A 25795-nucleotide genomic window follows, 5' to 3' on the forward strand; every position below is an offset into this window, starting at 1 on the left:
CTGCATATAAAGTATCTCTATTTCAATGTCATTATTCTAGGTCACTCCTTCAAGGTCAAACTTTTCAAGGTCAGACTATTAGGACTCTCCTTCAAGGTCATCCCTCAATTAAAATATCTCTACTGCAAGGACATTTTACAACCGATAGGTCACTCTTTCTAGATACAAATGTATAATACTTCAGTAGGTCACACTTAAATAGTTTGGGGAAAAAAATTGAGGTTAGGCTTTACCACAGTTGAGATATGGAATAATTCAGCCTTGTATAGCTAATTCTGCCATAATGGTATGAGAGCGATCAGAAACCACACAACTCGAGGAGATTGGAAAATGAAATGAGCACTGTACATGTACCTAAATACATATACAAAATTGTCTGTATGTTTCCTAAAGACTAGTATTGATTTGATCTGACATCCAAACTAGCCTGTTTTAACCTTCTAACAAATATCCTAATAGCCAAATGATTTGAGGCAGTCAAGTTTTACTTGTCATTATTCTGAGAAATCTGTTGGGAAAACCTGTCATTTTCAGACTGCGTTGTCCAATTGTGTATGCAGCAAGTTACTAAATGGTGTTTTGTGTATTTAAGATTGGTCTTTCCTCGGAAGATTGAACTTGTATATCACTATTCAGCATTAGGGAACTTGTAATTGTTCAGTGACACAAGATATTATATCTTGGGAGGGGGGGGGGAGTCGGGATGACTAGGTTATATAGGTCTTAAAAATTACCTTTTGCAACTAGTCTTCTGAACGAGTTTAAGATTGGTGTGGGGTTAATTGTAAGGATTTTTTTTTAGGTCAGTGATTTCTCTCTGTGAGCTTTGGTTTTCTTCCACTTCAAAGAATGCATTACATATCATATTTCATGTAAAGAATATAAAAAGATGATCAAATTTTATCATCATTTGGTCACAGCTTTACTTGCTGACCAAAGCTATATCATTGAGTTTTCATGGATAGTTTTAGTTCACATAAATCATTTAAGAGCATTTTATTATGTACAATTTATTCTAAATATTTAAACGTAGAAAATTTATTGTGATAACTCTAAAATATGATCGTTTAATTTTTGTTGCTGTAATGTTGGGTATAAATATGATATTCATTGACAATTTATTCTGATGTTTTTATGGTAGGTGTGTGAACTTATACCACTTGAATGACATTTCTGAAGTTTTGTCTGTATTGTCCATGACCTTTCTTTGAAGATTAGCAGATTCATCAAAAATGGACTTTTCAGACATCATGAGCAAAGATGGTATCAAAGGCAGCAACATATACCAATTCAGTGATGAATTGAAGAGCTGAAATTCCTCAGAATGTTTGACTTTTACTATGCATATACAATAGGAAACGTTAGAGAAACATTTAATCATTTACCAACTGTCAGCAATATGTTTGGACCAGTAAATTAAAGTTTCTGGCGATATTAATAGTTGAGATTCTTTGCAATGCGGCTTTGCAGACGTTGTTATCGAGTATACCGTTATGGTAATTTTCTGTTTGTGAATATCAGAGTCTGGACCTTGCTCTACACTAAATCCCTTTCCCATGAAGTAATTTGGTTGCTTTGGTAAACGGCTGGGTTTTCTGAGATTTTAATACAGCAGTCATTCTAGACGTATATCGAACGGAAAATGAAACTGGGATGAGCCTCCCTCTAAATAATTGGAAGATTTCGATTTTTTTGTACATGGATGAAAAATCTTTATTTTATTGGAAATTTTAGCTCCTTTTTCCCCTAAGATCAACTTTTAATTGATATTCTCTTTTTTATAAGATTGCTTTTGGGCTAGTGTTCTTTTCTTACTATTCTCCAATTTATATAGTCAAAAAGAAAATTAGTTCGCAGAAAACATTTCTTTCTTGCATGTATTGCAGTGTAAAAGAACATGCAACATGAAAAGGAAAATGCAACGTAGTTAGGGGGTATACTTCATGGAATCAGCTTGTCTGTCTCTTAGTTTTTGGGACCCTGTTAAGATCATCAGAGCATGCAGGTTTCTTTTATCAAAATTTTGGTTGCTATGGGAACCAGGTCACTATAGATAGGTTTTGTAAAATTTCCAATACTGTAAAACATGAAATTTTGCTGATTTTTGTGGTTGATATGGAATTACGAATATAAAAATCAACAAATCATGTTTTATATATTATTGTTATGATGTTGTATTAACTATAACCATGAATATTTCGACTCGCGAAAATTGTTTGAAAGTTCTAAACCATGAAAGAAAGAACCCATGATTATTTCATGTTCTACAGTTCTTTGAGAAATCCCTCGTGATTTATAGATAGGAACAAAACAACCAAAAGTCGTCCAATTTGACAAGCTAATCTCTCAATATCCGTCTGCCTACCGGTCTTAGACAAGCCATCTATATACCTTTTCTCCCTGATGTGTTACTCAACATTTCGGATCATTAGACCAGATGATTGGTCATTGTGTCTGGTGTACAAAATGAAGGATTTCTTTCTTTATCCTTTTCACGACTGCATCATTCACTGTGACCAGCTGCTTTTCTTTCTTGTTCTCTCCATCTTATGTCTAAAATTGATCTTGCTCAGTAATCATTTTGATTCTATTAAAGTCTAATTATAACACAGATTTGTATAATCACTATGTTTCATAGAGGATTTAACAACATTCCATAAGGGGTCACATTCTGGTGACCTTTATACCACCTGTATTCAGATCAAATGTATTTTCTACACCTTGCTACATCAATTGAAAATGTCATTTTTTCCCAGTATACATATACAATTAGCTTTGTTGTGCTTATTGGGCGAAATGACTATTTAAACGAAAATAATTCTTACAGCTCTTTCAAATTCTTTTGTCTTCGGAAATTTACTTCCAAGATTCTGGAATCCTTAATTTGACTGGCCAATTCAAACTAAGGACACCATAATGTGACCTTTAATGGGATGACGCCAGATTCTCTATCAAAAGGAATGATGATAAAGATCTGTATTTAAATCAGATTGATTCCAATATGTCAATGTCAAATGAAGGTCAATTTTTTTTCAAGGGCAGACCAAGGTGTCATAAGAATCTGTGGTAAACAATAAGTATTATTTGCCAGTCACAGACATTGTTGTTTTAGGAAACATTACGGCGTTGTAGCTAGCTGTAGTGTATAAAATCTATAAGGTTTTATCATGGACAGACACTGTAATATGTATGTATTACACACGGATGGTTGTGTTCAAAAGCTGCAATAAAGTCCAGAGGGGATGGATTCTCAAAATACATCTGAGGCTCTTTTACTTCGCCACACAATATTGTGTTATCGTGGTATTTGTCACGGTTTGGGTATCGAGAGGAAATGATTTTTTATTAACCGACCATGAAAATGGTCTATAGCTTAGAGTGTCTGTCCTTATTCTTGTTTCTATGTAGGCAATCACTATGAATGGTTATTGTTTTCAAAGCTTTTGATATTTGGTCATTATAATCATGAATAATGATGATGCATAGATTTTTTTACATCTTAAAAGATTTAATTTTGACAAGCATAGCCTGTTACCTCAAACCAAAAATATTGATCTAAAAATAATTTGACACTGTTTATATAGTTTATAAAGTAAGGCTTTAATTAAAATTTTGTAAGAAGTTCATTTCTACATACCTAACCATTTGAAAACTCTGAAACGATTTATTTTTCAAAGGAAACATTTACAGAATCAAGTTTCAATGGCTTTTAATGTACCTTAGACCAAGATTTGGTTGACCTATTGCAATCACATTTTGTCCAGTATTATGCACCATGAACAATTTCCCTTTTTAAACTTCAACCATGAATTAAAATCGAAGTATTGCAGACTTGATACTGATTTGATTGCAAGTGAATGACAGAAAAATGTTTTCAACTGTTAATGTCACATTCCTCTTAAAATCATATTTTCGACTGACAAATGTAACATATGATATTAAGAGAAATTTACTGTAGTATGCTTGTATGTTGATGCAAGAAAGTGTTTTAAGTTGCTAATGACATTTTGTAATGAGTTTAAAGTAATTTCTTTTGCAGAATCATTCTCTAATTTCTTATCTTTCTTAATATTTTTCAGGAAGAAGTTTAAAACTCGCTCAGGGGAGGTAATTCGACTGGTGGATCTTTTAGATGAAGGTGTAAAACGAGCAGAAATGAAACTGAAGGAAAAAGGTCGAGATAAGGTAGGGTTTACAAGGTTGACTTTTTTGTTGCTTTAATTTTATTTATTTGTACAAATTGGTTTGGTTTATTCACAATCGGGGTAACTTAAGCATGTGCCAGGTATATAGAGGTGGAGGAAAGCCAAAGTATCCAGAGAAAAACCCCTGACCAACGGTCAGTACCTGCCATTGCCCCATGGGATTTAAACTTTCAACCCTGAAGTGAAGGGCTTGTGATAATATATATCTTTATAAGTTTTCCTCTTCTCCCATTCTTATATAGACTGTCATTGGACCTATGTTTATGCTAATTATACTCATTAAATTCAAAGTGATATTGTCTCTTTGTGTGAAAATGAATTTTCTAGATAATTGAGTTATAACAATAATGTTTAATTATGCATTAAAAAAAACACAATCAAAGATTTATAAACTACTTTCATGAATTTATTTCCATAATACAGCTGTTAACCAAGTTAAGTGGTAAATAATGATTAAAGCATTAAGTTTGTCAGAAATATTTGCTCTAAATGGCACCAGATGTGACTGATTGTATTGATTATGTTAAAAAAAATATTGTGTGAAAAATTCATTTTGTTTTCTAACAAAGCTGTTAACCGTACATTTACATGGTGGGGGCTGAAAAAAAACTTTTTTTATAAGATTATTTAATAACATCACAAAAACCTGAATATTCTGAGTGAGAGAAAAAATTAGCAAAGGCAATATTTAAGTTTTAACTATCTTCTTATGGAATCTATGGTCTGTGTAAATTCCTGAGCTTTGCAGACAATAATATGAAACGATTGTCTACAAAGCTCTGGTATGTATATAGACCATAGATTTAATGCTTATATTTACATTATTAACTCATTTTTGGGGTTTCTGCAATAATATTGTTAAGTTACAACAGGAAAACCGTTTGTATCCACAAAGATTTAATCCACAAAGATAGAACAGCCATTTTGAAGGTGATCAGTTAATGCTCCACCGCTGACAAATGGTATTTTTTCACTATCAAAAACGGGACGTAAGTGCGTTTCACAAAGGTGTTCGTAACTTTTTTGCGTAACTTACGAAAAGACGTAGGAATCCTCGTCCCTATGGCATGAATTTCTGGTGAATCTGAAATAAGATATGTTAAATTCTTTGCAAATGTAGGAATGATTTGTGCCATTTATTGAAAAAAAATAGTGTTTAAAATCAAATGTGAGAATTATGTTATCAAAAATATATAATCTTTCTTAATGTGCCTTTAAATTAAAATAAACTTGAACTGCATGTTTTCATCTTGTGGCATAATATATATATATGTATATTTTGTGATATCACCTCAGATTGACCGATACCTCTGTCCATAGATTGATAGAATGAGGGAATGATGCACAATGCATTTAATGTCATTTTTTTTTTTTTGTATTCTTAAGAAGGTTTGTAAACCTATTGTTACAGCAAATGGCTTTACAGAGTGTGTGCGCTCTTAGGTATATTACGAACAAGAACGTATTATCTCACTAATAAATACCACCATTGAAAAGTTTGTTGGCTTATTCTAATTTTTTTTTTTGATTTTTTAGGTTGAAACTAATCATAATTCATTAATTGTTCAACAGGGTATAAGATTTTTGCCCTCTTGTACTTACCCAGCAACAAATTACATTGCATAATGTATGCTGGACTTGGTCATACATATCATATTTAAGTTTTTAGTACATATTGATAATGTCACGCCTATATGCTAAAAATATAATAACGTACTAAGTCGAAAGGTGCATGCACTAGAATAATAGCAAAATGAAATTATTTTCATGCTGAAAAATTTTTCTATAAGTGTAAGTGTTCGCTTATTTTGATCAAAGTTAAAATTCCGTTGAAATTATTTTAGTTGATTTGTGGAATCAATTACAAAGGACAACATACGTAATGAATTATAAATGAATTATTAGTGTTTTCTTCGGCCTTTTATATGGCATATCATTGCTATTTTTTGGTTACTTATATTAGAATGTTGTTTAAGATGCAGTATACCTATTGCGTATTTATTCTATGAAAATCACTCTGTCGGCGACATACAAGCTGGTTATCTTTAGTGACACATGGAATTTTCTCCACCTAAAGAATCTTTAAACAGCCACATGATCAGATATAACTTCTTGTATCATTGTATAACTTTTGACAGCAATTTTTTAAAGGCTTTTTTGTGGCGTCACAATTTGCGGTGCTGATACAGTTGTAGATTGATGGAGTGTCCAGACGCTTGGGTTAAATCGACAAGTCTCAGGATCGGTGTGCTAAAGAGACAATGGCTGACGTCTCAGACATTTGTCTAATGGAAGATAGATAAAGGATTATTTTCCTTCCTGTTGAACGGGACAGGGAAACATTAAAAGAACACTGTATATATAACACTCGAGATGCTGGTGGACCAAGGCTTCACGGCAGCTGCATGTTTGTAGAGGTGGCTTTAACATAGGGAAATTTGTTCACCCACAATCATCTTACAAATGATTTGGACAAATGATCATGTTAAATTGCTTGCATGAGTGTAGTACAGTTGCATTACCTAAAACTAGTGTCCAATGGTTACTCTTAAGGTATGAGTTTCAACTTCATTTCAAGATTGGTAGTAAATTATTACAAATATGTGCATTTCAATACAGTATTTCAACAATCTATTTGTGCTAATCAATGTTTGAAGAATTTTTCAATGATATTTCATTTTGTGATTTGAAGTCATATGTCCCTACTGTAACTTTGATTGAAACAATTTTATGTTGATGAAATTTTGGGGATTTCAAATTGCTTTGAAATATGCAAAATTCAATCACAAGAAAATAAGTTAGTTTACATTTGAAATGTTCTTTTTCAGACCAAACTGCTAAAATTCCTTTAAAGAAACAATCAAAACTGTTATATATATTTGTATCATTCATAAACAATTTGGGAATTGACCCAAATATTACAGATAAATAAAAGTTTATTTCAAACATGTAATGGGGTATACCAAGGTGTTGTTTTATGATCTTTTAACTTTAAAAAGGCAATTCTCTAAAAAAATATATCACCAGCTTCTGATTCAATATTAATTTATAAATGGGGCTATTCATAATTTAGTGTCTTGAAGATCATCTGAGATACATTCTGTAAACTGTTAATTCCACGTTTTTAGACCTAACAACTTTTTCACGACGTTTTAATTTTGCACTTTACTGTATATTTAGAAGGTGTATTATTCTTGTAGTTGAAACATCTTTGTGGCGATTTATTTTTGTGAATTATTATCACCCACAAAATACGTGAAATGTAATCGCACATGAAAATAAGTTGGTTTGCAGTAATATAAACAATTAATTAGAAATTTAAATGGCTGAACATGATAATTTTGACTGTTTCAGGAGTTAACAGAGGAGGAGATGAAGAAGGCAATGGAAGCCGTAGCGTATGGATGTATTAAGTATAGTGATCTATCCCATAATCGTAACCATGAATATGTCTTCTCATTTGATAGGGTAAGTCGTATATACCAGGTATCGTATTTGACCCAATAAGTGCCCAGAGCAGGTGAAAAAATTAAAGAAATATGGGGGTGCTTATTAGAAACAATGTAGACTTTCTTTCATAAAATTACTGCCCAAAATAAGCTATAAATCAATTTGCAAAAGAAATAAAAAGAAAAGAAACAGTTTTCATATTAGTTTTCATATATTCAGCTTCTGAAGGTCTGTAATTTAATTCAAGGTAACTGATATTGAGGCCAAAAAGAGGGGCGCTTTTAAGGATGGGGGCACTTATTCGGTCAAATATGATAACAGTGTAAATTCTATTATGAGATTAAAATGTAATAAAATAATAATGTAAATAAAAAATTGATGATTAAAGTGTAAACATCTTTGAAGAAACAAAAAAGATTTATTACAGACATCAAAATCCTCTGTGATCTGAGAACAGGTATCTAAATATTACAATAGATTTGCTTACCACCCATCTGTACTTTATTACAACTGTATTTAAACTGATTTGATTTATTATGCCTCATCTACATATATAAAGACGGATCTGTATGTTTATACAATTTTTGCCTGCACGTTTGCTGTCAAGTAGTTGAAGATAACGTAATGAAACTTGAGTATACTTTAATCACCTTAAACTTTAATTATCTCAAGCAACTTGTATCATCTGAATTTTATGTACGGTGCACTGCTATCCTATCAACACGATTTTTATTTAAGAGCAAAGTTTCCAATTACTCTTATCCGGACAATAGTCTAAATAGCCGGATATATAGTGACAAGAATTTAAGTTTGACCCTGTTTTATGTAGACAATTGGATGTGTAAGGGAAAGTATGGTTAGATTTGTATAGCCAACTGTTTATGATAGGTCAGAAATGACATTATAAACAGTCCAAGGTGTGCACCAAGGTGATGTTATTGGTCTCTCATTTTTAATATAATTTTATTTTATTAGGTTATCTGACCCGAAGGGTCAGGATGACCTATAGTCGTCATGTTTCGTCTGCCGTCAACCGTTCACCATGCGCCGTCCGCCGTGCGTTACCTTTTCACAGTTTAAACTTCTTCTCAAGTTCTACCTGTGCGATTTGGCTGAAACTTGCATAAAATGATCCTGATATGGTCCCAACAAAGTGTTGTTATATCTCTTGGTGATCATAAATCGAAGATGGCTACCATGACACTATATCTAATTAATTTCCTATGTGATTATTGCCAAGGTAGTCAGATGACTGTTAAGGCCCTTTGGCCTCTTGTTTTCTAAATTTTCATGTTTTGCCATAACCATATATCTATTCTGTTATCTCCCTTGTGGGAAGGTTTACATTGTGACATTTTTAATTTTGTGGGCCAAAACTTATGTTATTTTTGATGAAAACTCTGATGCAATCAATACGTACCCACAAGGGCAGATAACTCTTTAATATGTAAATAAGGAATAATTAGGTGTTGACTAATTTATAACTTACTTGTTTAGATGTTAGACGACCGAGGGAACACAGCTGCCTATCTGCTATATGCCTACACTCGTATCAGGTAAGAATAATTCCTCAAAATGTCATAGATAACGTACTCCATGGACATGTAGTGGTTACAACACTAACCCTGATCTGTTTTACATGCGAGTTAAATGCATACTTAAGCACTGAACTGCATTCAGCCGCAAAGTCAAATTCAAAGTCAAATTCAACATGAAGCGATAGCATGTATTATTCAATTTGCTGTTGTCTAGTTGGCATTCATACTCCCATAAATGCCAATTGAATACACTTCATTGTTTATATTTACATTTTTTTTAAATCTTATAAAAGAATTTGAGATGTTTTGCATTTATAATGATTAATCAATTCAATATTGTCAAGAATAGACTATCCATTTCAACAGCCATCTTGCGTGAACACTGGAATGACAAATGTGACGTCATAATGATTTTGCTGATGTTAAAATTAATGGATGGCAGTTCATGCCCTGAACCAAGCCAACTGCATTTTTTAGGATTACATAAGTATGTGTGTATTTTAAGATAGCAAAAAAAATACCTCTATTTCTTACAATAGAACTTCTCACATTAAAATTTTGTATTTTTGGGGTTTGAAATATTTTAAGTTAGTCCATCCAAATCCAATTTCACTTGTATATGTACTAAACAAATGCTTTGTTTGAATCAATTCTACTGGTATTGCTGACTTAATTGTTCTAGCGTCTTTTCAAAGAGATTTAAAGATTAAATGTCATTTGACGAGTAACTTCCACAAACAGCTGAAAATTGTTTAACTTTTTGAATCAAAGATGGTGGCCATTCATCAAAGCGAATTTACAAACACGACAGAAATGCTGGCATTGCCAGAGTGATTTATGATCCTTGAATTTCTGTCTGATGTTGAGTGATAGACATCACAATCTCAGGATTAAATCAACTGAAGGAGAAGACATGATGTCTCTTTGATCTTGGATCTGTAATTATCTTAAAACTTTCAACAATATCACCATGTTTTGAAGCTGAAACCAGGAAGAAAGAAGTGGAGAGTCGACTGAACATATTATCTTGTGATTCGAATCATCAACTTTGTGATACAATATTTTTTTTCAACAAAGATCTTAATAATTAAAATGTTACCTTATGATTGTAATGACCTTGAATGCTAAAACATTGACATGGTATTAGACCTTATCATTAAGCTATTGTCAGCAATACCAGTAATTTTTATATCTAATTAACTTGTCAATGAATGGGTCACCAGAATCAGTTAAAATTAGGCCTATATATATATAGTTCATTTTTTTTTTTTTTTTTAATATGTGGTGTGAACACAGTATATTATAGTAAATATGAATTGATTAAATTTCTTCAATGGTATATGATTATATGCTATTTTGGTTGCTTTTAATGTTTTAGATATGCCAATATATATGGTCGCTTTAAAATTGAGTGTTGCTTTGTAGTCTCAAATCTAAACTAAATTTTCACAAAATTACTGCACAATGAAGGCCAAAAATCAATTTGGAAAAGAAATGAATCAAAGAAACATAACTATATTTTCGATCTTATTTAAATCAATACAAATGATTTTCAGGTGTCACTTATTGGGTTGAAATCAGTAACTCTTTCCTGTTAGTGTGAATGTATCATGTTTGATCTTCTGCTATTTTGAGGGCACATCTGATTCATAATTGTCCTCCAATGAATAAAAATATAACTTATAGACCAACTAGGCAAGTCCATTGGGATTATGACCAGTGAGAATTAGGGTTTTAGCGTTCGTTCTAACTAAGTCATTGTTAGAGAAAATCATTGAAGCCATAATTTACTTCATCAATTGTGAATTCTTGTAAAGGACAGCATTTCTGTATCAAATAAACGAATATTCAAATAACAAGAAAATATTGAAATTATTATGTGGAAGTATGGACCACAGGGGAAACATTAATAGATACATGTGCAGGAAAACAGGTACTAACAAAGCTAGAAGAACGTACCAAATCAGAAATAAAAGTGAAATTCAGAAAATATTTCATTAATAAAAAAAATTTGCTGTACTCGGAGTTGTAAAATCTTCAGATAACATTTTTCTTCATATCAAAGGTATTTGCTTATTGGTTAGGGTAATTTGTTATCTTTAATTCTGTTTCAATAATTTAAGATTTTAACGCCAAACTTAACAAGGGGACATAACTCTAATACATTATCATCAAAAGAAAGTATAGTTAGTAATTGGACTGGCTTATTCTCTGATGTAGTTTGCACAAGTACAAAAAATATCTTTTTAAAAGACCTGTGTACTCCGGCATGGCTTATAACACATGAAACATGATTTAATTACTAACGAGTAACGATGCCTTACTGATTAGTAGACTGTATTGTTTGCTTACACTAGGTCCATCGCCCGAACAGCACAAGTCTCTCCTCAACAATTAAAAGATGCTGCAACAAAGACGAAAGTCGTGCTTGACCACCCGAAGGAATGGAAGCTCGCTAAATGCCTGCTGCGATTCCCCGAGATCATACTAAAGTGTCTGGACGATCTCCTCATCCACACGCTGTGTGACTTCCTGTACGAGGTGGCCACTACCTTCTCCGAGTTCTACGACAACTGTTATTGTATAGAGAAAGACAAGTCTGGTAGGTACCCTCACCAATACACGATAAATTCTGTAGTGTGTGTTAACGTTCAGATATCTCTCTGAGAATCTAAGCTCTGATTTACTACTGTCCATTTGTAATTTTCCATCAAAGTTCTTCTCTAACTGCTCTGAAGTTCAAATGTTTTCGTTTTTAACAATGAAAACGACCGTTTTTACACCGATTTGTTTTTCATCAACTTTTAAACTTCAGACCCATAAATCATTGTAATTTTGTGTATGCATCTGTATATTTTTTGAAGAACTAAAATTTGTTGATGATAAAGTCCAAGGATTTATATTTTACCTTAGAAAAACTTTATTTTACCTTATTTTTTTTACGAACAAAAACATTTTTGGCTCCTAAATTAATATATACCAAATTTCTCTCAATTGATGTTAACCCTAGATATTGTTAACCCCATGCAGATATTGACCACTGGTGTCTATTTATGATGATTACTTCTATTGGTTATTGATTGCCAAATTGCATATCAGCATATTCTGTCTATATTAAGAAAGTTATTTGCCCTTTGCAGATATTGATTGTGATGTCATGTATTTACCAGTGTAATGATGAGAATTTGGTCACGTAATAATCACATCACAATTGATACCTTTCTGCAAGGGAGATAACTCTGTGATTTACAAAGATGGAATTACTAGATGAAAGCCCCTTTCCTATTACACATATTTTTTAATTAAGAGCTAAGTAGGAACGGGTTGTTACGGTGTACCAACTTACTACCACTGTACGGACAGTAGGTTGATGGTTTTTCTTCATGTACTCCAGCTTTGTGCCATACCCTAACCCTGGGTCAATCAGCCTTAAATGACAATAGCTGATAAGAATGATGTAGAACAGAAATAGGAAAATCATATTGAATGATTGAAATTTTGTTTGATTTAGTAGAAAATAATAACTATAAATTTTATGTGCAATGTCACAAGTGCATTAGTTCCCAGATTTTTTTTAAAAATTTGAATTTAAATAAAAGCACTCCTGGAAGTTAAAAAATTTCAATTTGAAAATGGTTTGAAATTGGAAACCTTTTGCATTTATTCTCTCAGATGGAAATGATGTGACACTATCAAAGAAGAAGGTTTAATTTCTGCAATCTAAATCTTTAACAGAGATAATTACAAAATGTTGCCAAACATTAGAAACAATTGACAAGGATTCAATTAGAATTGGACATTGGCACACCTCAGCTGACACTTAGCTAGATTTAGTAGCTGTTTAGAACTCCTACAATGTTATGCCTTGTCCCTATCTAAATTTCAGGTCTGTCTGAGTCAGGCCTGGTTTTAATATTTATACCTATTGAATTCCCCGAAGCTTTGAACTGTAGCCATGGTTATTGAATTCTCTGGAGCTTGCTTTGAATCCACCAGAGGAAAACACTATACCTAATACATTTGTTTGTCTGTCTGAAATTCAATTTATAGTCGTCGTTTGGAAAATAGATGGGTTTTATTTTTTTAAATGAATTTTTATGAATAAGTTGGCAATCGTAAGTTTTTATATATCCTAGAAATTGCACTTTGTGGCTGTCGTCATCCATTAGAAATATTTAGTATCTCTCTGTGATCAATCAATGTAATTGCCTTGTGTACTTGGCGTGTTTTGCTCAAGAATTTATTCCAGGCATTGACTGTTAAGAAAATTAAACCTCATCTCAAAATTCATTTCATGCAGCCATGCAAGAAAATTAAACCTCATCTCAAAATTCATTTCATGCAGCCATGCACGACAGATTTATTTGATACACTTTCTACAGATTGAAATCCTCAGAAAATTTGCCAGTAGATGAAAAATATTTATGTTGATGCAACAAATTTTGAGATACATTAGTTCATATGGATTACCCTTACCAGATTTGAGGTAAAACAAATATATTTTTATGGAATATGTCATCATCAGATTTCTAGAACATGCCCACAAGCTCTCAATAATACACTGCTGATGTTCATCTCCGGCATATTTGGCATACTGCAGAGTAAACAAAGGCTTATAGAAGTATTGATCTACATTCTTATCATGTTACATAAAATTGTAGCTTTATATCATCCAGTTTTGACACAGGGACTTGACGTTTCTCCCAATATAATTAACCAAATACAAAAAAAATCAGTTAGAGATCCACTTGAATTATTTTGAATGATAATTTTATCTGGAGTATTAGATCCATGGTTTTCTTTTATTTTCTTTCATTTCTTTGTTTCTTTTTTAGCCTGTGATGCTATTGGTTTAGTTTGTTCATTTTAATATCCTATCCTGGCCCCTTTATATTGCAACATCTGATAATGATTGACATATGATATGGTTGGTCTTGTTTTGTAATAATAATGTCTAATATTGCTGGTTAACGATATTAATCATGTAACTAGCCCATCAAGCCTTGTCATAGGGCCATATCATAAATATTATCAGACACATGTGTAATAACACTATTATGATATCACATGTAGTTTTGATGTCATAATCTATATATGACGTGGCATAATAGTCGCAGTTGGCGGAAACATCACATGTCAAATATATATACTGTGAAATCATAAATTTTCTTGGGGGTTTAATTTTCGTGTATTTCGTTTTTTGACCAAAATCAACGAATTTACATCCCCACGAAAATATATATACCTATACCAATATCATGTAAGTTTATGCGGTCATACATTGTAGGATGATTATTACCTCACTACATAAGGTCTATTTCGGGGACAAGCATGACAAGTTCAAAGTTGGAAAATATTGTTCAAAAAAGATAGTTTTCAGAATTTCATAGACTTCATCTACATGTACCAACAAATAATTGATAGAGCATATCATTACTCTATCAATGTGACACGGTTATTGTTTGTTGGACACATCCGTAAAAACACTGGCTGAGTACCGACTCTAGATTGTGATTGAAACTGTGTTGTGTGGTAGAGTTTAGTTCCGCTTGAGAGATCAAACAATACAGGTGACAGTGTCGACTGTGTATTTTAACGGTAATGTGTAAGGTCTTCTCCACGAATTTAAGTGCCAACGAAATTGTAAAATTTTAGATTCTACGAAAATTGAGCCCAACGAAAATAAATTATTTCACAGTATGATAAATAGAATCTTACACTTGTGACTATGTGATATGAAATTGATCAAACTCATAAACAATTTGATTAATATCAAATTATTGAATTCGTTTGATAAATTTCCTAACACATAGCCACACTTTACGTAAGCGGCTTATCAAAGTATTTAACGAGTTTGATCAATTTTATTTAGTTAGCGACTTACGTAAAGTCCAGTTCTAGTAACAATAAAAATTCATAATAAAATTCTCCCAGCCTATGAATTAGGAGAGTTCAAACGTGTCTACATAGCTGAATGTCATTATGCCAAAAGGACCAGCGTTCTGCTTCGATCAGTCATTGAAATATTGTCGAATAAATGTTCTTGCAATGGATTTATGGGGAATTTTTTTTAATATGACTTTAATGGTGTTTCAATGTTTTTTTGGACCATTTCAATTTGCTAAAGGGAGTACTGAAATATATATGTTTATTTCTTATTTTACTTTTAAACACGCCACTATGTCAAAAGGACCATCACGGGCTGCTGAAATTACATTGTAACCTTTACATGTAATGTTGTTTTTTCAAGTCATTTACCCCTGAAGATGCATTTGGGCTCTTCCAATTCAATTGATGGAATATTTCATTGTGAATTTTCAGGAGTGAATAAGTTAAGTCAGATTTCTTAATTTTCATTTTTGTTTTTCATAACCAGTTCACGGTCAGTGTTGGTGATACAGTTGATGAGAAGATACTTGATAATAATTGGTTAACTTAACAATGACATTTGATCTTTTCTTTGTCGCCATTTTGATCTGTACAGTAATCAGACACCATTGTATTATCACTGCCGTTTGAAGCCAGAGACAGACTACAAAGGCATGTCATAGCCATTCTAACTTCCCAGGTTCCATGAAATTAATCAGCTTGCCGTTAGCTCAGCATAAAGGATACACAGCAAGTTCATTATAATTTGTAAAGGAACGGACAGTATCTTTCGCCTCAGATATCGACTGCGGATTAGTTTTCCTTCTGAGTTAAATCTATCTTAATCTCCTCCACTGGCTTTGGGTGTAGACAAGACACTGTAACGTCTTTGGCCGTGGAGTTGATGGCGATCTACGCAGCTTTGCGGTCAAATCAATAGGCACCTGGTTGGTTGGATGTTTTCAATATTGCCACAATGAAACTGTCATTAGAACGGAACTTTTCTGTCAGATTTTCTTGTGACAGATTTCTTTACTTGACCGTTCTTCTTAAGGAACTTCTCATCAGCAACAATATTGAAAGGGCCCAATTGCCTTGCTAAGACACAATGACATTGGGGCACAAAGCTGCTTCAATTTCTGAAGACAAAACAAAGAAAAGCGGGACAGAGCCGTTTGACAGTTTGGTGCCGTACGGCAGCGATTTTGACATAGCACCATTGACAATATAAACCTGACAATTGGTCATATGTCAGTCATTCTGCCTTTAACATACAAACACATTGTCCAATCCATTTACTGACTCGGTACATACTCTGGTTCAACGCTTGCTTATTCATTGGACTTGATGGGAAGTTTTATCGTCCAAGAGGCCATTAAGGAGACTGTAGCTTGGTCGTTAATGGTGGAACGTAAACCCTGTCCACCCTACTGAATTACAATTTCATCCACAAACAGATTATAAAGCAGTAAGATCTCCATCATTGTAGACTAGGACGTTGTTATTCAGCTAACATTTCTTGTATGACTAGTCATGTAAGTCTTATTTGGCTAATAATCAAGTTCACCGAAATATCCATTTTAATAGAGATTTTTGTTCTCATTTTTAGTGTTGATAAGCACGAAAAATTTATTTTAGACTTGAATTAGTAAACCTAGGAAAAAGCCAAAGCAGTTTAATTTTTAAACCTGTGTTAACCAGGCCTCATTGGCCTCTTGTTTTGATTTACTGTTGTATAACATTTTTACTTTACCTGTTTTTCATTTTTACATTTTTATATAAAATTTCTTAACATTTGTCTGTCAAGGCACAGCAAACTAAACGACCTGACAACTACAAAACATCCCTGACAACAACAAGACATCCATGACAACAGCAAAGCATCCATGACAACAACAAAACATCCATGACAACAACAAAACATCCATTGACAACAACAAAACATCCATGACAACAACAAAACATTCCTGACAACAACAAAACACCCATGACAACAATAAAACATCCATGACAACAACAAAACATCCATTGATAACAACAAAACATCCATGACAACAACAAAACATTCCTGACAACAACAAAACATCCATGACAACAACAAAACATCCATGACAACAACAAAATATCACTGACAACAACAAAACATCCCTGAGAACCAAACATCCATGACAACAAAACATCCATGACAACAACAAAACATCCATAAAAACAACAAAACACCCATGACAACAATAAAACATCCATGACAACAACAAAACATCCATGACAACAACAAAACATTCCTGACAACAAAAAACATCCATGACAACAACAAAACATCCATGACAACAACAAAACATCCCTGACAACAACAAAATATCACTGACAACAACAAAATATCCCTGAGAACCAAACATCCATGACAACAAAACATCCATGACAACAACAAAACATCCATGACAACAGCAAAGCATCCCTGACAACAACAAAACATCCATGACAACTATAAGACATCCCTGACAACAACAAAACATCCATGACATTTTAGTTCTACATCTGGATTGCTTGGACTATAATTCAATCATTTTATATTTATCATATTTGTTCTCCTGGGTAATTAAATTATTAAAATAATAGAGCAACAACAGCTGTTGCTCAAATCAAATTTTCTCCAAAGGTTGAGGTGTTACAAGATCATAGCGCATATTAATGAATTACCGCTTGCCTTCATTTTCCTGTAGACCAAAGGAAGCCCATGTCCTGACACACAAACTGAAGCCTGAATCAGTTCTGTAAGTGAATTGATTGTATTAGGTTGATGTTTATTCCAAAGGAATTTTCTAAATCCTCATGAGTCCAAGAAAGAGGTCAAATAATGACCCGTCAGCTGGTTGCCTGAAGATTGACCATTGGTGGTATTGCAGGCACCTGAATCCAATCAGTTTCAAAGAGCTCATCCGTCATGGTTTTCATAGCAGAATCTGGAACTATATTAATTGAGAAACGTTTTTATAGTCTCCAAAGAAAAACTACTTCTCATAAAGAAAAATAACAAGCTTGACATTCAATTGTCCACGACCAAGTTTTGCGAAAATCGTTTGATATGAAGGGATTTTTGTAAAACTGGGCCTTTATGTTAAAATGGGACCAATTCTGGGTGGCAGCGAGGACATCTTAATGCAAGCTGAATTTCAGGGATGTGTGAGACTTCTAATTTCTGTACAAGGAATTTGCAAAAGACAATCTAAAAGCTAAATTCCCAAATTTGGGCTTAAGAAGTTTTGCTTATAATTACGCAATAGATCTTATTTCTTAACCATCAACATTGAAGAGACTTTCCTCCATCATGATCGTTTGAGGATGTCTGAATCAGAAATGGTTGTTAAAACAGCCAGTAGTTTATGGTTTGCTATGCCCAAGGTCCCAAGGTAACATGTCGTTACAGACACTAGCTCAACTGCTGGAGCCTCTGGGTCGCATCAATACTGATTATTTAAGACTCTAACTAACATCCCTGTGTCTCTCGTTTCATTGTCATGTCACAGAATTTACAACCACAGACTTGTAATTTGGGATAAAGTGCATGTGCAGTCTTGTCAGCTCGTGTAAAGAAATCATCCAGCTGTTAAAGAGATAACACAACCTCTATCTCCAGATTTATTTCTAGCCTAAAAATAGCCAAATTTACAATAAGAAAAGATATATGGTTGCAATCCCAAGGCGCCAGGGATGTGGCTCTTGAGGGTGACACAGAAAGGCTTGCAACTAAGGCCAATAAAATCATGTCTCAATTCATTAGAGCTATTACGACTGATCACGACATTAGCATCTCTCACTGAACTGATGGGCCACTTCATAGGGCCGCATTACCAGCCATCGCTGCTGATTGTGGCGTTGAAATTCTAAGCATGAACATTCTTCCTTATTGCTTCGAGGACCAGCGCCTCTTGTCATAGAAATAACATTGTAGGTAATTGGCCGTAGTGTGAATGCCATTGTGGCGGCGAACTATGGCTTGTCTCCAGAGATACACCCTATAGGTCTCAAACGAAGCCATTTAACCCAAATTACTCGGAGATTTTTTTTTATCTTTTCTATAAATTTGTATCTAAGCTGTCTACACAAATTGGTGCTATTCAAGCTTAATCCTTCTGCTGATCCAACGGATTACCATAGCATCTATTTGTGGTCATTTATGGACATTTATGGGCGGTCAGCGGTCATTTTAACAAATATATAAGGCCTATGTACATTCCATTTGATTGCCCGTGTATCTTGAATATCTGGTGACAAGCTACAGTCCTGAGATAGACCATTGTTTACTGTTGAGCAATTGAGAATTTTTTTGTTACTTTTTTTGCATAAAATTTTAGGATTTAACTGGTTCCTAATGAGTATAATTAGAAAAATAATAGAATGTTTGTTGTTACAATGATTTTTCAGCTGATTATGAAAATTTACACTCATTGACTAGTTTCATATCACCAAAGAAAGAAACTTACGTACACAAACCAATTTTGTTATATTTTACAATGAACTGGTTTTGACATTATGATATGTTAACTGTCAAAACAAGATCTTGATTTTATATCTGAGCTCATTATTCTGTATAGAAAGAGATGAAGCCACATGACATGCCATGTATACTGGTTGATTTAGGAAGATTGATAGATTCTTTTTTTGTACTCTTGACGTCACCCACGACATGCAGAGTTATAAACTCCCTCTGTGTGAACGACTTGCAATGTTGTCCAGGTTCATTTGTAACCTCCCACAGATCTGCGATTGTCTGTCCTGGTTATGACTCTGCAACATGCAAGATACACAACACATTAGCATGTCACACAGAAAATACTTTCACACAACAAGCAAACTTAGTTATTGATTTATTTGATTAAGGCTTCAAAATTTCATCTCGTCCCATAAATTCTGGCAGTTGATCATGTTGATGGTAGATCGGTTCTCACAGTAACATTATTGTGCACCGTCGCTGTTATTAACTACAGCTGAGTGATCATGATATTTACTACTGCTCCTTTTATACGACTTCAATTTTAGTTCCACTTTTACAGAGAATCGAAACTAAATTTGGCTGGAATACCTCTGGGCAAAACAAATTTAAAAATGTATTAATCAAGATAGTGACAAGTCGAGGACAGTGCCAATACAATTAACAGGAAATTGGATAAATTCACTCAAGTTTGTTACAAAGCTGCCAACAGATTCAATCTTCAGTTTAACTCTGCTCCCTGAGAACTCTAACTAATATCGGGATCAGATGGAGGACTATAATACTAATACATTGTTTTTACTAATGACCATATAGCCGGTTATTTTCATGATTCAACATTTCCGCGATTTGGACAAAAGAAGCGAAAATTAGATTTTAGCAATTTTTAAATTTTGCAATTCGACTTTAAAGGGCCACTACCTTTCCGAAACGGCTTTTAATTTTAAAATAGGAATGTAAAACGAGATCAATAATTATGTAGAGTCGCAGAAGTTATTAACTAAACGTTTACTAGCACACTTATCATTACCTTCAGAACTGTTTGATTAGAATCGTTTTATGTTTCCCACCGTCGTCCTAAATGCCGCGCGGTAGTTGACTATCACTGCGCCAGATGGCAAAACAGCGAAATGAATCTCCACTGTTATCGTACATTAGACAGGAAATCTTGCATATGTTTGGTGTTGTGACCTCATCTTAAGCCATCGATATATATTTTCTTTGTTATTAATGTTTTAAGAAACCTTTAAATTTTGCTCCGGAAAGGTAGTGGGCCTTTAAGACTATATAATATTTATTCATTTTCTCTTTTATTCTCATTCTTATATTGGTGACCATAGCGGTATTCTGCGAAACTGCAAAAACTCACCTGCTACATGGTATCCAGTGCAATATATAATATGTATAGTACTACACCATCATATCCCAATAAAATTAAAAAATAGTACCATCAATGCTTAATTATCATTAATTTTTCAGGCTACTTGATAACATAAAATTAGTTTGAACATACCAATACGTAGAGGATCTTACATGAGTAACTATGTAATATGAAATTTATTAAATGAGTTCAATAATTTGATATGCCACGAGCCTTTAGGCTTATCAAATTATTTTACAAGTTATTAGATTTCATATTACATAGTCAAAAAAGTAAGATTCTATTTATCACATAACTATAGTATTAATGAAAATATAGACAAAACTTTCAATCTCGTTTCTATTTAAGAGTGGCAAATTCAGACTCAGATTTGACTTTTCCGTCTACCGAGACAATCAAATGACGTCATATTTTGATCATGACGTCATCATTACCTGTGACGTCACAATAGTGTTATTACACATGTGTCTTACAAATTTATGACATGACCTTATGATATGGTCGAACAGGCAGTTATGTGATCAAATGCATATTTTATTCCATTAAAATATGTGCTCAAATGTACGATTCCATGGATTTTAATTTAAGGGATCATTTTTGCCAAATCAGTACTCAACGTTGGTTTTTGTGCCGTTCAAATATTTTTTCTTTATAGAGGTATGAAGAAAAAGAATCAACCTATCAGAAATTTGGATTTAGTATAAAAACAAACAAAAATTGATTATAAATCAATGACAAAATCAAGGTGTGTTTTTGGTGGAAATTTTATGCTCTTTCATGAAATATGGAAGGTAGAGGAAATATTGGCCTTTTTGTACTTCTCCTAATTTTTCCAAAATTCCTGATAAATAAAGTTTACATAATTCTGCACTTGCACCTCAGTGTTTTCTTTGTTAATAGCATGGCTCAATAAAAGACCTTAAAATATCTTTTAATAAGATCATATTTGATATTTCAGAGGTAAATATGTAGTCAGCCAGTTTTGTTCTTCTCGCCATTAGTTACATGTAATGCCACAACAGCAAGTGGTTAAACAAGAATCGCCAGGGTGTCCTGAAAGTTGTTGGGGCGTTCTAATGAAGGTCTTTCTTGTTGTACTGATAGCTCAGTCAATCTTCTTCATCACTCAATGTTTGTAATTGTGTTACCGGTCAATTGTGAGGTATTGTTTGTCGCTCTCCGACATTATAACATGATTTGTGTTACAATAATAACGGAATTGACTCTCAGGTCAATGTGCTGACCAGTATAGAAAGATTACAGCCGAAATAATATAATATTCCACAGTCCATCTCCATTGTAACAGTTATTACTATACATATTTATTGAAATCTTCCCAAGTCGTGACTGCTGTATTTGTAATCTTGACACTTCTGTCGCGTGGTAGTGCCTAGTAAATTCTCCTCTGTCCGCGATAAAATCCACTAATTGAGTTATGACAACTTCTTCTGTTAGATCTTTGGTAATTGTTTGACTTTCTTCCTTCGCATTCGATCACATCTAGTGATGACACTTGAGCTGAAGCTGCGGGATCCATGCAGACATTTTCCATCAGCCTCGACAGATTTATGATGACGGACTCGGTTTATCAGTTTGCTCGATATTCATCCATAATAAACCAGTAGGGTTTTATCTAAGGGTCTTTCAATTCTCGCCTGATTTTTATTCGCATTGTTATGTTTTCAGCTGGAAAAAGAACACTGCTTTCTCTTGGTATAAAATTTCACTGTAATTTCGTGACAAACATCAAAAACATGCAGGACATGTTGTTCTCGTAAATTTTCCGTTTTTAATTAAACATGAAAGTTGCCCAACTTTTAAATGAATTATACACCCTTGTGCCTTTGAATCTTTTCAAGCCCCTACCTATAAAGCTATAAAAAAAGCTATAAAAACAGAAGGAAGTATATGTAAAAAGCAAAACAATCAAAATTAACAAATATCTGTCTATGTAGGTATTCACTATTGCTGATATACGGCGCACATAATTGCCATTAAAAGGCAAACAAGCATTTTCTATATTTCTGTTGTTCTGCCAAATGTGTTGATCTTTATTACTGCCAATTATCAAAGACTTTGTGTCAATATTATATTTCCAGCTTGAATATATGTTATCATTCAGTATTTCTTCATGTATAGCTCTTAGCCCTTAGGCTTATCACTGGTTTTTAAGTTACATTTACACATTGTTGTTGCACATTGAGTTTGTGAAGTTTTACTTGTGTATATTGTGAGTGACACTGTTTTGTACTAGCTATCATGTAACTATTAATACCTTTTCACAAAGGCAGATAACTCTGTAATATCAAGGGCAGATAACTCTGTAATATCAAGGGCAGATAACTCTGTAATATCAAGGGCAGATAACTCTGTAATATCAAGGGCAGATAACTCTGTAATATGTAAATTCTGAATGTAAATGTAATGAACGTTTTGCACTTTTTGCATTGTGATTTTGTTGATTACAGGTAAAATTGTCAAGGTGGATATGAGTCGGATTCTCCTGTGTGAAGCCACGGCCAGTGTGATAGGGGCTGGGTTCCATATCCTCAGCATCACGCCCGTCGACAAAATGTGATTGGACAAACTTCAGCCAGAAAATGTACTGTACTGTCAAACCTACCTGAAATGTATCTGTGAATCTGAGTTGTACTATCCAACATCTGAACTCTCTATTAATGCGATGGTACATTTGATGAACTTTACATGCTGAACTGTTGTGTATCATAGAGGGTTCAAGTATCTGTGATTGATATAGCCAATAGCCACCAGAAATGTCCTCAACAAGAGATGGATCATTTATAAACTTAATTCTATTTTCATGTTGCGCAATTTGTGAGATCATTAAAAATATGAAAGATACATGTATGTTCATGTATACATTTGTTTGTAATAATTTAATTGTGAATATGGTTTTTGATTTATAAAATCCCCCATTCATGATCATTTTAATTTCTATCAGGGCGATACAACACCATATGGCCCTTGACAAAGATTAATAATCTTTATATTAGATATGAAATTTCTTTAACAAATGTCGAAAACATTCTCTGACTTGCATGTTAATTACAAGAAAAGCATTGGCCATAGGACACCACCCTGAAAAACTTCACATTTGCGCAATGAAGTTCACAAAGGCATTTTAGACACAGTGTTTTTAAAATGGAAAAACTAAGTTGATATGCTTTTTATCAAACTTCACATGACCATGTATTAGCCAATGAGAATAGTGGAAAATCAGATCATATCTAATATATATAGATTTTTTTTTTTTTAATTTATCCAAAGAACTTAATATTCAAGGAAATCACTATGATAGGCTTTGTTGCAGATTTATAAATATGAGCCACAAAACCAACCTTGTAGAATAACAAGAACAAATTCTCTAAACTTACTTATTTCAGTGAGTGATAAATTTTCACGTACCCTAGTTATTTTGCCGACAATTATAATTCACCAAAATGTATTGCTGTGAAAAAATTCAACTATAGATATACAGTGGAGATTTTTACCTGTACATCGCAAAATTTAATTGAAATTAAAAATATTATTGGACATGAAAAGACAAAATTAATTTGCCATGAAAAATAAATTGGTTTACAGTAAAAAAAAAAAAAAGGATCTCAAATAAAATGTAAAAAACCAAACTCAAGTTGAAGAATCACATTGATAGTCTTAAAAGTATCAAAAATGTACAATGACATCATGATTCAATGAGAACAAAGGTACCATAAATCAACTAACAGATACATCAAAGAATGAGCAGCTGTAGAAATACCCACTCTTATTAAAATACAGATCATTATTATCACTAGTCACTACATTGGATAAGAGGATCTGACAACATCCCATTAGGGGTCACTTTCTGGTGACCTTTGGAAATGGCCAGTCAAATTGCTGCTGCCAGAATCTTAACTGGACGAAAGGGTATTTTCAATTAATATAATAAGGTGTAGAAAATACATTTGATCTGAAGTACAGATGGTATAAAGGTCATTCAAACATGACCCCTTACGTGATGTTGTCAGATCCTATATTGAACTGAGTGATTATAAGGATCTGTATTTTAATCAGATTGTAGAAATACTGTGTACATTAAAATCAACCATCAAAAACAACAGAACAGAGACAGTCCTGTCAAAATGAATGTACACACAACTATACTACAAGGAAAACAGAAAAAGAACCAACATAAAATGTACATTAAAATTACTATCCAAAGGAAACATCATATGATCCAATAAGTGCACAGGGCAGTTATAAAATAAGAAATAAAGCAGCGCTAAATAAGACCAGATTTGGGCTATTTTTTTCACAAAACTATTGCGCAGAGTAAGCGATTAATCAATTTACAAATTTAAAGTAATCAAATAGAGCAATCTACTCATGATCAGTTTTGTGTGTAAGTCAATTAACATAAACGATTCAGAGGCCTCAAAAAGGAGGAGTTGGGTGCTTATAGGAACCGGGACGTTTACTGGGTCAAATACGGTAGTCTAATTATACAAAGCAATATCATTCTGTAAGACAAACATCCAAACAAACAATTTTGAGATTTAAATGACAGTCGAAAATGGATGAGATGGATTTGCGTGAGGAAACATTCCGCATTTGGAGTAAAACGATTCCTTGTTTTGAATTATATAGGATTCCTTTAACAAATTGATATGTTGCCTTATTGCCACAGAATCCTGGTATTTCTTGACAGTTGGACATTACATGGATGACACTGCAAAAATGTAATTTAATCCTTTAATTATGCCAAATGATGGATGATAGTAATTATCTGTGACGTGCTAGAGTCAACCACTCAAATATTGAATTAGGCAACATTAACTCTATAAAAACCTGTTGCTCAACTTTG

At 33.3% G+C, this 25795-nt stretch overlaps 1 protein-coding gene across 1 annotated transcript in view; it reads left to right on the forward strand.

Annotated features, from left to right (window-relative positions):
- LOC138328360 (arginine--tRNA ligase, cytoplasmic-like) overlaps nt 1–23809 on the forward strand; it is a 90652-nt gene extending 66843 nt beyond the window's left edge. Inside the window, 5 exon segments of the mRNA XM_069275134.1 lie at nt 4080–4185; nt 7560–7673; nt 9153–9211; nt 11551–11795; nt 23400–23809. Of these exon segments, the coding sequence (XP_069131235.1) occupies nt 4080–4185; nt 7560–7673; nt 9153–9211; nt 11551–11795; nt 23400–23509 (634 nt within the window). The 3' untranslated portion in view covers nt 23510–23809.
- Nucleotides 23810–25795: the final 1986 nt, after the last annotated feature.

This window comes from Argopecten irradians, chromosome 7 (genome assembly GCF_041381155.1).
Source record: "Argopecten irradians isolate NY chromosome 7, Ai_NY, whole genome shotgun sequence".
Classification (NCBI taxonomy): Eukaryota; Metazoa; Mollusca; class Bivalvia; order Pectinida; family Pectinidae; genus Argopecten; species Argopecten irradians.